The sequence below is a fragment of the Typopeltis vanoorti genome, chromosome 4, assembly GCF_054136105.1.
Source record: "Typopeltis vanoorti isolate ZY-2024b chromosome 4, IOZ_Tvanoo_1.0, whole genome shotgun sequence".
NCBI lineage: Eukaryota > Metazoa > Arthropoda > Arachnida > Uropygi > Thelyphonidae > Typopeltis > Typopeltis vanoorti.
In genome coordinates, this window is record NC_143552.1 from 137,244,941 (window position 1) to 137,261,340 (window position 16,400).

General features: G+C 32.1%; 1 protein-coding gene across 6 annotated transcripts in view; it reads right to left on the reverse strand.

Annotated features, from left to right (window-relative positions):
- LOC150107702 (tropomyosin-like) overlaps positions 1-8,962 on the reverse strand; it is a 102,940-nt gene extending 93,978 nt beyond the window's left edge. The window contains exons 1-2 of one of the 6 annotated variants that reach the window (XM_090392015.1): positions 8,688-8,962; positions 5,935-6,060 (exon numbers count right to left, since the gene is read on the reverse strand). In XM_090392015.1, coding sequence (XP_090248141.1) covers positions 5,935-6,060; positions 8,688-8,801 — 240 coding nt within the window. In that variant the 5' untranslated portion in view covers positions 8,802-8,962. The remainder of the gene's footprint in view (positions 1-5,934; positions 6,061-8,687) is intronic. The other 5 variants (XM_090392019.1, XM_090392014.1, XM_090392020.1 and 2 more) reach the window with 5 other exon arrangements.
- Positions 8,963-16,400: the final 7,438 nt, after the last annotated feature.

Genomic DNA, 16,400 nt, shown 5'->3' on the forward strand with positions numbered 1-16,400 from the left:
TATAGCTGATTCAAGCTACCGCCTTCTTTTTGCTGATATCAGGAAATAATTGTCATACATGGTTGTGGCTTCGATACGGTTACCAATTTCCATTCAAACTGAGGTGAAACTACTTTTCTGATTAAAAATATCCCGGATATTTTTGATCAGACTTCATATGGTAAAATCGCTCTCTACTTTTGTCAGTAACAACAGGAGAGAGAGAGAGAGAGAGAGAGAGAGGCTATTTAGCTTCTACATCACATCTGGAGAGGCTAAATAGAATTAGTATTTAGTGCAGTTGTGCACTACTTTGCATAGAGATATTGTATGAAAACAGTCCTTCATGAGTAACTATTAATGTATCTTTGTTGTTACAAAAACAATAAAGATATGCTGTTGTGTTTTACTCTTTTGCAATGAATTTTTCTTCTGAAAAAAAAAATAAGAGTTTACACTTTTATGGCAAGTATTGTTAAAGAATTACAAGGTATTCGTTCAAACAGTAAAGGTTGAGTTTCGCTGAGGAAACAAAAAGTACTTAGGTACTTAACAAAATCTAAACATTGCAATACAGTATTGAGCTCCATGCTATTATCCACTTCTTTGCTCTATACCTTAAAAAGGCATGTAATCTTACTTTCATATGCTCTCAGTAAATACGGAAGTAGCCACAATTTATTTGGAAGGGAAGAGATGCTAGGAATTTTTTTATATTATCGTATTTATAGTTTGAATTTTTTTGCTAAGAGAAAATACAGTAGTAGTAGTAGTAGTGTGAATTGTTTATATCAAATCTGGCAAAGAAAGTAAATAATAGAAGAAATACTCGTAAATAAAATAATAGGATAGTGGTAGTAATAATTTCCTATAATTAAAATTTTAAAAGATATTAAAATAGGCCTAATTTAAAATGTATTTAAGATAGTAATTTAAAATATTTACATTTAGGCTTTTTTTTTTTTTTTTTTTGCCAACATCCATGACAACAAGTCTACAAATGAAAGACCATTACAGATTCGATTCTAGTCTATGGCTAGGTGCTTTTTTGGGGGGTAGGGAGTTCTTGGGTTCGATCTTTTTTGCACATACAAGTTATTTTTACCTCTCTCTCACGCAGAAGAAACTCAGGAGTTTTTAATTCCTCCAGTCAGCAAAATCGACCCCATTCACCAGTATATAAATACTACTTACAAAACATCGCTTGCTATCCTGCAGCCACGGAAAAGCTTTCAACCTTGGCCGTAATGAGAGATGGAGACTGCTTGCTTTTCCGATTTGCAAAAAGGAGTTAGAGAATACATTTTATTTTTTACGCATGCATTCATATTTCGTCGCATAAACGCAAACGGCAATGCTTTTTTTGTTCGTTTGTTTTGAATAAATAAATTTATTGCTTCTTCCTGTGTCTCTCTGTTATAATTATATTTATTATATTGCGTTTAGAAGAATTGTTTTGTACAATATATATCATTTGTATTTATATTTATATATATATCAACTACTTATATATATATATATATATATATATAAGTAGTTGTTGAAATATATACATATATTCTTGATACGTGGAGGACTGATAGTCAACGAAAATTATGTTTGGATAGCAAATATTTCTTTCTATTGGTTAAAACAATGGTGTGTTATTATGTAAAAAAAAAATTATCGAGATATTCCACCTCTGTATATGACTTTAGTGGCCTAAAACTGTCACAACTGTAATATAGTACTTGGTTGGAATTGGCTGAAATTACTATGAGGCAACTGAAACTATATTATATCTGTTAACTACGTGGGTTCCTCGTCCGGTTTGTCGGTTTCAATGAGAAAAAAATTCCGGCGAGAAAAAACAACTTCCGTCTTTGTAGGTTTAACACAACGCAGTAAAATAAAGAAAATATAAACAGTAAATAAAGCCGCAGCAATTCAGTATTTAAATATTGAGAACTTATATGTAAGGCATTCTAAAAATGCCCATTCATTTTTTGGAATAACGATCATATTGGTTATTCCAGGGATAGGTCTCATATCAGGAATTTCTCTAACTTAGACAAACAAATTGCATAAACTTTTTTTTTTCTTTTTTTTTTTCCTTTGAGTATTACCCAGGCATTGGTAGAAGTAGCAGAAATGCCTCCCTGAAACAAGTTTTCGGTGAGTCTCATGAGTATTTTCATCGAGAGTCGTCTTCAAAACTTACTTCCCCTCCCCTGCACTTCCAGGTTTAGTAAGCTCTATTCGCCACTGCACCCACGTAAGTACCTGGTGACGTAAGATATATGGAACGAGAGAAAGATATATACAGGAAATCTGTGACTCAAAGAGATCACATTACAACGAAAGCTTACTTGTCGAAAAAACGATTTTCGCATATATTTCACCAGACAATTTGAAAAACCATGTTAAGTCGTCAGAATTATTGTGTACTAAAAGATGTTATGGTATAAATTGTGACATATTGATTAGTCAAGTAGTCTTAACGAACAGTATTCCATCATCATATTGAATAAAGTTAGCCATTGATTGATTGTTCTTAATATTATAATGAGGAAATTAAATAAGAATCCTCCCCCCCCCAAAAAAAAAACAAGATATCAAATGGCGGTTGATATCTTCTCAAAAAATTTACAAAATCATTTTCAACTACTTAAAGTTCACTACATTGACTACAAAAATTGTTAATACAAATTGGAATAAAACTAGATATTTAAAAAGATACTCGTATTCGTCTGTTATGATATCTTAATATAACGTCAATTATGTACTTGTAGAAACTAATTAATACTTAATTAGTAATTAATAATAAGTAAAAATTGAAAAATAGTAATGAAATCTGAACCACGTGTATTGCTAATCAGTTTGTGTGTTTTATGTTATCGCAACATGTACAAAAATACATACATTTATGCGAACACATTTTAAATTACTTTGCAACGTTCATAAAAAGTCTCGGATTAAATAAAAATGAAAATTAATTTTGACAAATCATTTAGTAATACTTCAATTTAAACAAACAATACATCGGATAAATTATTTAGAAATAAATAAAAAGAAATGTAACTGTCCAGATTTCAGCAGTGCAGATTTATTTTGTTTAAATAAATTTTAAGAAGTTTCGAATCTTTCTTAAGTCGTTTGCATATTCTGGAAAGTCGAAGAACTCTTCTGTAATAATAGGAGACGAAACCTTTTCTTTACTTTGCTGCTCGTTATTTATTTATTTTTTTTGTGTGTGTGTGGCGTATGAAGGTACATAACTCATACCAATGCATGCCAAACGGAGTATATCATAACATTAAACTATACCACAATCCATTTTTATAATGAAATATAGTTCCATCGTCGCAAAATATGATCCGTTTTATTATAGGGATCGATATAAAATGAAAATCAAGGTATTTCTAAGCTGGAAGATAAATTCTAATACGAATTTCCTGTACCAAATTTCACGTATTTTTGACTCATTTCAAGAGTAGAAAATCACTGCAGAGTGACTTTCTACTCTTGATACTCCATAGCAAGTATAAATCTCTTCATCGCTTGTAGCAATACAGCAATATTATGGGGGACACATTATTCACATTTCATGATAATGGAGCTCAGGTTATTATTATTATTATTATTATTATTATTATTATTATTATGTGATACCTTCAGGGAGTCCAAAGACTCATAGCGGGAGAGTGTGCAAACAGCATCGAACGATTGATTCCTTTCCAACTACTAACACCGCGCTCAAACTTGCTTAACTTTTTGCGTGAGCCATTAGTAGCAGAAAGGCATTTATGATGCTTTTTCAGTATACAATGAAAGCTGAGAATGTTGGATTTATAAGTGAATTCTCAATAATTAGAAATTATTTTTTCTTATGCACGATTTGGATTGTCTGCAAGTGTGTGTGTGTGTGTGTGTGTGTGTGTGTGTGTGTGTGTGTGTGTGTGTGTGTGTGTGTGTGTGTGTGTGTGTGTGTGTGTGTGTGTGTGTGTGTGTGTGTGTGTGTGTGTGTGTGTGTGGTTTGATGTAGCCATTTGATATACTTTACAATTTCTATTATCTGCTTACAGTCCAGTCAAATTAAAAGCAAAATATCGCAAAGAGAAAGAAATAATTCATGATTATTCGCCTCAAATTAATTTATTAGAAGTCTTGAAGGATTCAAAATTTCGTTATGATTTTAAAAAAATGACAATTTTTGGTAAATAATCTCCTATGACAAACTGTTAATTACAAAAAAAAAAGGGCTCAAAAATAGTCTAAAAACTATACATGTTAAAATTGATACATAAGTTTATCAAAACCATGGTCCAATAAATCCAATATTATGTATCAATTTTAATGAAAAGGACCAAATAATAACTTTCATAACTATACATGTTCTCATTTTTTCGGCATCTACTATTCTATTAAATAGTATGTTTCCATGCATTGTAGCAATATTGTGCCAGATTATTACAGAGGAAGTTGTACTAGTTGCGCTGGATCAGGGAAGAAATGGTTCTAGGAGATGTAAGCATAGCATACAGAAACTGCAACATGTCGTCCTTCAGGAAGTCCTAAAGTCGATAAAGTTATAAGGATTCAGCTCCAGAGAGCTAGGTAGCCATGTAGTGGAAACAGAGTGACTAATACTCGTAGCACTGTCAATGATGGAATGTATCCGGAATATCGCGTGATAGGGTAATGGCATGCTTTTTGCTTTGATCAGGGAAGAAAAAAGAAGTGTGTAGACGTTTTAGTTCTAATATTTTTTAAGACAAAAAGTAACTTTCTTTTTTTTTGAATTACTTTAATTACTGCATAATTTAATTATGCAAAATAAAATTGGTGTGCGCGTAATTTTGAAAATCATTTCATCTGAAAGTTGTTAAATCATTTTTGAATATTTTTTTTCTCGAACAACGTAATCGAGAAAATTTTAAAAATCTTTTACTCTTATCATGAAGCAGATAAATAAGAATTAATTGAATAATTAACCTGGACTTATGAAATAAGGATATAACTATTTCTATAATGATATTTAAAGCAGCTAGATAATAGGTTATTTTCAATTTTCTAACATGTATGCCAGAAAGAAACTGGGAATAAGATAGAATGTTTGAACTATCGCTTTTATCAGTTTTATTTTAAATATTTTTTTGTCTTGAATTAAGTAATGCCAGAGGCACATAATAAGATTCAGCAAAGCCTCTTTGGTTAAATGATTTCAATTATTTCCGAATATTTTTTTTTCATTTTTTAAAGCAAACATCTATTCTAATATTAGGAAAAACATTGGAAAAATTAAAAATAGTGAAAAATGTTAGGAAAATTCAAAAAAATTTAAAATTCCACTTATTGGCCATTAAACAAAGCTACTCCAATCCTGTTCCAGATGCGATGATGACACTTTGGGTGGAAGATGGAAAGGTGTAATTTTATCCATTCTAACAACGTCTAAGATTTAGTGCCAAGAAATTTAGAATGGCAGATGTACTACTTTTGTATCCATTGCAAAGAGAGACATTTCATATCATTATAAAGCTCATTTTGGCAAATAATAATAATAATAATAATAATGATAAACTTACCTGAAGAAATGCCCTGTATATTTTTAATGAATATCTCAACTCTTATCAGTTGATTTTTGAAGAAAAACAATCCTAAGAGAAACCTTTATGATATAAACCCACATTTTAAAGATACAAGTTTTCAACCAAATGATCACATGAGGGAGTGTCAGAAGATATAATTGCAAAGAATTACTTGAAATAATGCATAATTGTAAAGGTTTAAAAATTGTGATAACTGAAAGTAAATATATCGCCATTATATCATGTTGTGTTATGCTTTAAAAAATAATAAAATAAACGAAGTACCAGATTAGCATATAAATTATTACTTATATCGAATATTAATTAATATTATATAGCACTTTATACTTCCACAATTTTCCTATTTTTATACTATGAAACTTACAGCCAAAAGAGTTTTGTCTTTTTCTTCCAATTTTAGGTTGGCCTGAGCAAGCTGATCTGTTGTTGAGTCGAATTCGCCCTCGATCTGGGAGATCTTCTTTTGCAGTGCTCGAACCTCTTCCTCAGCCTAGTGAAACGAGATCATAAAAATACATTTCATTTTTCATTCATAATGTTCTATGAATACTCAATACACGAATCTTAACGTAAATAAACGCTTTTGTAATGATGTCTCGCTATAAATTTTGCAAACTATTAGTAATAAATAATAAACCATCTTGACATAGCTTGGTGGATTAAGTTGAACACCATTGTATTGTATATTTAGCTACTGCCATATTCCCATTACACAAACGTTATGCCTTATTGCTAAAACATTTGTAAATAAAAATAAATTATTTCTTATTTACATATGTCCATCATGCAATAGGAATGTAGTGGTGGTGGCGAAACATAAAATGGTATATTATTTAGGCTAACTGCAATGACTCGAAATAATTCAATGATTAAAGATTCGAAATGAAACAAGATACATTTTCAAATGATTACACAATTAATATTTCATTTGTAGGGCAAAAAAAATGATTCGCTTGCTTTAAAAGCACGAAATTAGGTAATCACGATAAATTAACTTTAAATATTCTGGAACTGTGTCGGCTTTAAAAAAATATTTTTTTGTTTTTAATTATTTTATCAATTATTGTCATAAATGTGAAATAATTTATAAGAGGAAAGAATGAAATAATCACAGTTATTAATTTAATTATGTATACATTCTTTTTAAATATACAGCAGATATTTAATATCTGCTGCAGTAATCGCAAAATTTATTTTTAAACATATTTTTATAATATATTTTAATAACTAATTTTTAACAACTAACTGAAATGAACAAAACTAAGACAAATATTAACAACAGTTTAAGAAAACTTTAAACCTTAATATTAGAAGAATGAAGAATGCATTTTAGCTGTCATTTCAACTACGACTACAGTCTTAACGGCGCCTTACACAAATTTAAAAAGGAATACATTTGAGAAAAGATGAGTTAAAAAATGAAACAGTGTATATACATATATAGGATTTAGAAAATGTAGACGTATGCAAATATTGGTCCTCATGTAATGGAAAAGAATAATTTAAATTATTAGCATATAAAAGTTTACAGGTCGTAAATCTAAACTAAAATAGTTAAAATCGATTAATTTATATTTAGAATGTCGATATGGAAGATTTTATTTATATCACATTAAATGGCGAATTTCAACTTCCCCGCGTCCTCTACACAAATATTTTTGTCCTTAACCCTGGTTCCAGACAATAGTTAGAACCGTTTAAACTTTTGAAAGAATTTCAGGTTGTTAATAGGGTGTAGGTGCATGAAAAATATTGCTAATTATAATAAATTTGAATTTAAGTTGTTTCTATTTTTTACAGAATTTTTAGCTTCTTCCTGACCAATGATGCCGCATATTTGCATGCATGCGAATAGCAGAAAAGTATCTTTTGAGGTAGGTGGAATTCTCGTTAGCAAGATTGAGAAATTGGAAAATTGTGAGATATTTTTATTTTTGCAGAACAGATTATAATTGCAATAGCACTTTTTTCCCTAAAGGAATGCTATGATTTATCGCTTGCTATGTGTATAGAATGTATTACTTACAAATAACTATACCTTGTAAAAAAAATAGTGAAATAAAAGCCCAACCACCGAATGCCGAATTTGATCTGAGTATATGTCAGAGTAAACTGAACTACATATTTTATTTTATTTGTTATTTAGATTAGATTTGTTTGTTATTTACTTACGTTCGTCTAATGATCCAAAGAGGTAAAACAATTTAGTTTTTATAAATTATAAACTTTATCTAATTTATTCCAATATTTAGCAATATTTGACGTAAGTTATTCCACTATTTTTTTCTAGAGATATCACATTAAAGTAAGTTATTTGTATACTTTAGTAATGCATTTTGTCATTCTAAAATGAACTTATAATCTTTCTCGAAATTTACAAAGAAAGTTTTAAGCAAATATATATTTTCCTGAACGACAATGCCTAAATTTTTCATTTTAAATAAAAATAGGAACTTGATATAGGATTTAAAACTATTAGCATTATCATTTTAATTGTAATCATAATTTGCACTTTATAAACAAACAAAGTAAACTTTATTTATTTATTTTAACGAATAAAAAGAATAATGAATATGCCTTTTTTCAAGTTTTTTTTTATTCTGTGATCACATACTGATTATTTATTTTGGTATTATTATTATAGAGTACAGAATCGGTACTAATATTAGTGAATAAATATGAGTGTGGTTATTTAAGGAAATGCATCTTTTTTTTTATTAAATATAGCTATTAAAATAAAGATTAAAGTAAAATAAAAACTTTTTATATATTTCAGTCGTTTATCTACAGAAATTAATACATAATTAAATACTTTTTATTTAGGTAGCTCCTTTTAATTGTACAACAATCTTTTACATCAAACTAAGAATTTTCAGATTTTTTACTATCAAGGCATAGTAATTAATATCGATGTGATGTTTTTCCTATACGCTTGAACAAATTTAAGTTAAAAAAATAGAATTTTAATAATTTTTCCTTTACATGTAAAAACTAAAATTAGATCTACAGCACACTGTTTTTTTTTCAAGTTTATTTCTTCAGTTGCTTACTAATTGACTACATTTGTATACTAATGAGCAGTCTTTGTTTTTTTACAGCAGTAGGGGATTAACTTACTTTATAAACACGGAGTTCTGCCTCGCGGGCTTTTGCCTCTGCTGTTTCTGCTTTATCGCAAGAATTGTCCTTCTCCAACTTCATAGATGCCATCTTCTTCTTGATAGCCTCCATTTTGGCGGATTATTGGAATTATCCTGTGCTAGAGAAGAACCACAGCAAGAAGCCCTGCGAGATACTAACCCGAGGAGCAACAGTAGCAAACTGTGCCGGGATGTGGAAGAGACGCTGAATGCTAGCGCTACTTTGGGGCGTCCCAATATACTTTTCTCTTTCTTCCTTCTTCCTATAGGGTGACCCACACATGCACTAGAAGGCTGGAGCTGGGGAGAAAGGGGGGAAAGAATAGAGGAGAGCAATATTATGTTTCCGTTGCTGTTTCGGGAACTCACCTTCCTTTTGATTGGCCTTCTAGTTCTTCCTCCCAATAGTCATTTTCTGTAACGGCGGGAAAAATGTAAGTGTCAGATTTCCAAAAAAACTAAACATAACGTGTAGATCCGGACGGAGTGCAAAGGAATAGTAAATGTTAACACACATTTATGTTCGGTATTATGGGCATTTATTACTAAGAGCAAAGTTTAGTTTCCATTTTGTATATAAAGATTTATGTGATGAAAGGGTTGTAGTTTGCTTTTGCTTTTTATAGCACATGACTGTTTAATCAACTGTCATGTTCACAACTATTTTCATGTGTTACATTTTGAATTTTTATTGGTTAAAAATCACCTAAATAATATTGTTTCTGTTCTTTTCTTATTCTAGAAATCTAGGTACGTGTGTAGTATATAGATCATGAACGTTTGGAAAACCGCATTTGAGAAATATTATTTTACTTGTGTACATGTAATACAGGTAAGTTTTTCCATTTGATTTTAAATTGGCTTTATATCGAATTCAGAACACAGGCCAATATCGGGATCAAATTAATTTTTGTGGAAATAATAAAACTATTACCGCAAGAATATATATTAAACAATACCGTTACTTTGGAAGTAATAAAACAACTTCCAAAATAAGACTTATTATTAGTAGTAATGTCAGAAAATCCCTTGGAAGTAGGTTAGAAAGCTAGTGAAACTCGTGTTGTACAAGAATGAAGGCGTTGAAGTCAACATAATGCTCCTGTAAAGACGGCTGCCTCGCATGACAGTTCGGTAATGCAAAACCTTTGAAGCAACTATCTAATTTGTTCTTTTTTCCTTCAATGTATACTGAGGACGAAAATTGGGCAGTTTTTATTTTTAAATCCAAATAATCACTGATTGTAGGCATTTCATCACGTTTCTTCACCGTGATTCTGTATCAATGAAGAATTCAAGCAGTGCTTTATATTTGGTTCTACCGTCACTATGTAGGTCAAACTTGAAAAACTACCCATGCGGCAGTGCTAAAAATACTTAGCTAGCTGGAATATAGTAACTACTTGACAACTTAAAGGAGCACATTAATTATTAATTAATAATCGTTTCTATAATACATTAGGAAGTGTGAATATTAAAAAAAAAACTAAAATAACCACAAACTATATTTGTTTTGGAATGGGAACATTACCAAGTTTTCATGTCCTTGAATTTTATGGAGTTATCTGAGTTGATTGGTTTTCAAGATAAATTTGAGTTGAAATTTAAAAACATCGATATCAATGTTTACGTGTTAACTTATTAATATATAAACATTAACTAATTTATTTATAATTTATTGATATGTAATCTATTTTGAAGTCGAAATCAGTTAAAGAGATTAATTTGATTTTAACAAATCATGGGCTCTTTTTACTCCTATGATTGTTAATAATTTTTCGAATAGTCGTTATTCATATGCTCGTTAAATTCATTGATCGTTAAATAGACTATGGAAAGCCACTCTTTGGGATGCGAAAAAATTAGTTTTAGTATGTGTCAGAAACTAGCAAGTTCTCCATTGCAAAAACATAAACGAGTATAGAAAAAAAAAACTGATAATAGAAAACAAATAATAAAACCCAGTCCAAAATTAAATAATAAAGTTCATTTTAACCGATTAATGGTAAATCTACTGTATTTTCACATGGAATTTCTTATTCATGTTGACCATTATTAGACAAGTACCATGAAAAGTTTTGAAAAAATATTTTCTGGTTGCTTGAGTACGAAATATGGAAATTTTCTGTTCAAATTTCTGTACCAGTTCTGGAGTACTGGTGTTCCCACATTCAGGAATGTTATGTTCCTCAAAACATTCTTAACAATTTATAGATACTTATATGTGTTACATATTTTTTCTACATATGTAACACATACATGTTACATATGTAGAAAAAAAATAGAATTTTATTTAAAAAAAATCCTATATATTTCATCCAATGTAACATGGACATCATCAGGGAGAAAGACTGGCAACTTCTTTCAAAACATGAATCATAAGAATGAGTCATGTAGGATGTGCTTACTAGCTATGTCAACGGTTGCAGCTGAGTTGACTGGATTACGCTGTTAGAATTCAGAGGAACAATTGTAAAAGTTTGTGTAGATTAAAAAAAATTATGATTATGAACAACTAACAGCAATCACGTGCTAAAACTTGGAGATTGGCATACAGTTAGATCTGTTAAGGTTCAGAACGATCTTTTAGCATTTCATATGTTTCAACGAAAAGAAAAAAACGATCAAATTCGAAACTGCTGGAATGAAGAATCTTTGTCTGGTTCCAAATATCTCTGTGCTTACTGTCAATAGCATGAAAAGCAAGGAAAGACTTGTTGGATTCCACAAATACAATATAATCTTGATGTTTTTGGAATTTAATCAAAGCAGAGCAGCTAGTCTATCCAAAATATTTGGGAAGAATCCGTGCTATTTGTTCATCCTTTAAGGTAGGGTATTGAAATTCTTTTCGCATCGGATTGTGAATAGTGGATGGATGATAATTATCCATAATTTTTGAATGGTAGTTTTATTGTATCCATTAGACACCAGATTGCTTTTAATTTTATTCAATTCATCTAACAAAGGGGAATCAGAAGAACAGATCGTATGAACTCTTTGTACAGGACTTTGATAATTTCCATATTCTGGGATAAATGATGGTGTGAGAACTTACGTTCTTCATAATCATCCTTATTGTTCATCTTTAGAATGTAGTTACCGGTCTTTCTCCCTGATGATGATGACCATGTCACATTAGATGAAATATATCGGCATTTGTAATAAAATTCTGTTTTTTTTTTCTACATGTGTAAGTCGTATAAGTATTACCTGTCTATACACTGATTGGAAAGAAGTCAACAGTCACCCCCCCCATGGGCAGGGTGCATCGTTCCATGGAACGAGTCACATGTTTGTAGCGGGTATAAATGGAACGACTATGATGTTCCCAAATTAGTGCAATCATGTCTGAGCGAAATGGCTGTGAGAAGAGAAAACTGACAGAGTTTGAAATAGGCGTTGCGATAGCCTGCCATTTTACAGGCCTATCTGTTTTGCAAATTGTTGACAAACTCGACCATCCAGGTCAGCAATCAATGATACCATACGGAGATGGAAGCGCAGATAGTCAACACTGCAAGTGCTACCCACAGTGGACGACTCACCGAACGTGACCGTTGAGTTCTACGAAAGATAATATGTAAAACCGCCATTCGTCGGCCGACATGTTGAATGCGGAGTTCCGGGCATCAACTGGAACATGAATATGCACAAACACATTCAGAAGCGAAGCCAACAACATAGGTTTCCATGGTAGGACCGCAATATGCAAGCTCCACATTACTCAACATGCAGCGTCGTCTTCAGTGGTTCAAAGAGCGTGTACCGTAAGACGAAGATTGGAAAGCTGTGTTAGAGAGCGACAAATCACGCTACATCCTTTACCCAAGCAGATGGAAGGGTAAATACAAAGTAGCAAGAATTCCATTAATAAGGCTGCTGCTTTAATTGTGTGGTTTGTGGACAAGAACGTCACCACACTTGACTGGCTTCCCCTGATCTCAACCCTACTGGACATCTGTGGGATGAAATAGAGCGTCGGATAAGTTAAGGGACATCCGCTCCACATGACGCAATTACATGCCTACAGGAAGAATGATCCAAAATTCCCATTGATCGCTGTCGTACGTTTGTGGTAAATAGTATCGTAGGATTGCTGCAGTCATCGCAGCGAAAGGAGACTCTACATCTTATTAAGGTGGGCGCCATGTTTGTTTGTTCCTCGCATTATAGTGTCCGTTGACTTCTTTCCAATCAGTGCATGTGTGATACACACGTTCCCTTAACACATTTCTTTCCAAAAGGAAAATTTATACAAAAGGAAGCAGTTAAATAGGATAATGATCCCTCCTCCCTTTGATACTTACTCCGCTGATTATAAACAGAGGAGAGAATTTTTTATGGATTTGAGCTTGCATTTATAATTTTTTCGATCTGATTAATCATCCATATACTAATTCACTAATTAATCGCTCTATTTCTTAAATCATTTTAGCTACTTTTCTCTTATGGAAAAAAAAAAATCTACATTAGTATATAAAGTAAGTGGATTTAATATCCACTTAATTTATATAATTTTGCATCGCCGAAATGAAGCCTTTGGCTCTTTATTTTAGTTCTACATTAGTATTTTTCATAAACTACAATCTGCAGCTCTTAAACAGAAGTGAAACTTTATTTAGTATTTTCTCTTGTTAAGGGATAGGAATGCTATTAAAACAAGCTTTTTAACTTCGGGAAGACAAAAATAGGGAATAATGAACATAACAAGTAGTGAAGCCTACAATCTTTGAGAGTTCAAGCACTGACTAATATTAAAAGGATTTTGTTAAAATAAAAACTAGAAATGAATAATTACGGAACATCCATAGCAAACGAAATGATTCGGTAAATAAACGATAAACAAAAGCGTCATTTTTTTTCAATCGATTTTTATACAAGATCTGTCCTCGTTATTACAACAGTACATAACTTATCTGTAATTCAGATTAAACAAACTGATGACGATTTAAATAGTAGGTGACTTTCGTCGCCAGGTCAGAGACCGCCACCTTTCTTATTGGAAGCCTGAAGTGGTATGAAAAATTACCATAAGTACTATTTTTTCTTTCCAGAGTACGGTATCCAATTTATCTAATCCATGGCCCACGCACAGAATTCTAATATACATGAATGAGATATCATTTTAAAATGATTTCAGTGTTTTAAATGAGGGTTCCTGAATCATCCAAACCCTTATTCCATGCATAGATAACTAATGTGCAATAGGTTTCCAAATTTTGATAAAACCTATTTTTAGATGAAATTCACATAAAAATATTAAACCATTGGTCAGCAGTATGGGTAGTATTTATTAATAGTATTATTATTATTATTAAGAGAGACCTCCAGAGAGTCAGGGATTCATCGAGGGAGGCCACATACTACACGCATCAGCTATCATACTTATTCTTGAATTCAATCACACTGCTTGCACTCACAACAACCAATGGTAATCCATTCCAATCATGCACTACCCTATGAGAGAAAAATCTAGCCTCCGTTTTTAGCGGCATTCATTCTCAGCTTCCAAGGACGTCTTCTTGAAATCCTGTATGACCCTTTTAGAAGTTTGTACGTCTCAATCATATCACCCTCTTTCTCCTGTTTGCTAGTGTCTGCAGTCTACAAATTCTCAATCTGTCTTCGTGATCAGTATTCCACAGTCCTGATATAATTTTTAATACTCTCCTTTGCACTCTCTCCAATATGTCAGAATCACAACAGAAACCAGGAGATCAGACGTGCACACAATAGTACAAGTGATATCTTATCTAGGCCTTGTAAAGAGGCAAAACGACATCTTTATCTTTACATGTGAACGTTCGTTTCAGCATTGCAATTATCTTTTGAGTTGTATTTGCAAACTTTGCCACATAGCCCCTGAACTTCAACTTCCTATCTACTAACACTCCAAGAACTACATCAGTTTCTTCTAGCATGATCCCACCAATATAATACGACATTGGATATCTAATCACGCCAAAGTGAATGACTTTACATTTGCTGACATCCATTTTCCTATGCCCATAATTCGAGCCTATTCAAATCATTTTGCAAGTACTGCGTATATCAATCTGTATGAATCTGCTGTGGTAAACCAATAAAGATTGACGCATTTCGTAGAGATTTCTACGATGTCCCGAGATGCAAAGCCACGTGTTTGTATTAAATGTTGTTTTAAAATTCACAAAGGGACTAGTGGAGATTATGACTAACTGAAAATAGCATACGGAGATGATTCAACGATTTGTGTAACTCCCATAATGGTTCCGTCAATTTATAGAGGAAAGAACTTTAATCGTAAGTGATTCACACTATGAATCACCATCATCATCATCAACAACAAGAGATGAAACTGTGAAGTGTACAGTTTCGTTCGAAATTATAGACAAATAACTATACAAGAGAAAAGCAAGCGGTCAGAATTTCTATAGGCACGTGAGACAGTTTTAATTCTAGAGTTGAGCGGGAAGTACCTTTCAGCAAATTTGGTTGGTGTCATCTCTCCTAATTTGACAATTTTTGGTCAAAATACCAGAGATGCAACAACTTCGACAGTCGCCAGATGACTCCGTTTTTTTTTTTTTCCTGTCCCTGAACTGAAACTCAAAAATATTTTGAATCGTCATATATTTGATGGTGTCCAGGCTATTAAACAAAATTAGAAGATACTTTGGACATCCCAGAATCAGATTTTGATCAAATGCTTCCTAACAGTGGAAAAATCAATTTCAGGCTTACTTTGAAAGTGGTTTATACTTCGAATCCTTTGCTTTACTTTTTTAAAGATGTTTTAAATCCTTTTAATCAACAAAACTTAAAACTTGTCTCAAATGTACCGCAAATAAAGTGTTTTTTCTTTTCATTCAGTAACAGTCACAAATCATTCTAAAGAGAGCCGCAAGTTGCGGTTTGGTTGGCTGAGTGAAGAGTACTTTGGGCCTCTAACCAGTACTTCGTGGGTTCGAATTCCACTGCGGGCTTAGATATTTGTGAATGCCATTAGGTGGTAAATGAATTTCGTCACTCGATGTGAGACCACCAACCTTGCTTATCAGAGGCTTCAAGTGGCATGAAAAGTTCAATAATTGGTCTGTAGAATAGATATTATGTAATCTTTAGCTATGGTAACAATATACAAGAGATGTACAATCTTTTCTGGGTCGAATTCACACGCTGAAAGTTCTAGTGAGCAGAGAAGAGATTGTGTAAGAAAGGATTTTCTGACGCCCCCCCCCCGCAAACTACTTTATTTTTCTTTTTTGTAAAGGACATGCTTTGATTTTTTGTGTGTGCCAGAGCCCTTAAGAATTAGTATCGGTCTGGTTTTAAAGTGAATAGGTCTAAATAAAATTGCAATTATCCTTGTCAGCAATGCTTAATACTGAAATGGAATTATTATTTCTACAAAAATAATAAATAAAAATAAAGCTGCGAGACGTATATTCAGCTTCCACATAAAATCTTTACGTAGAAGCTGAATTTCGTTGCCCGACGGTGTTAACTCACTGTTCTGTTGATTGAAGGAGAGAAGTGGCTTTAAAAAAATTCCATATTTATTTTCTAGAGGTGGTCGTCTTATGTAATATATATATATATATATATATCCTCCTATCCTATCCTCTCGTCCGTCCTAGGACTGGTTGAGTCCCCTCCTAATGAGGGATTACTGGTGTATTAATGCAACTGGTTCGCCACTCCTCTG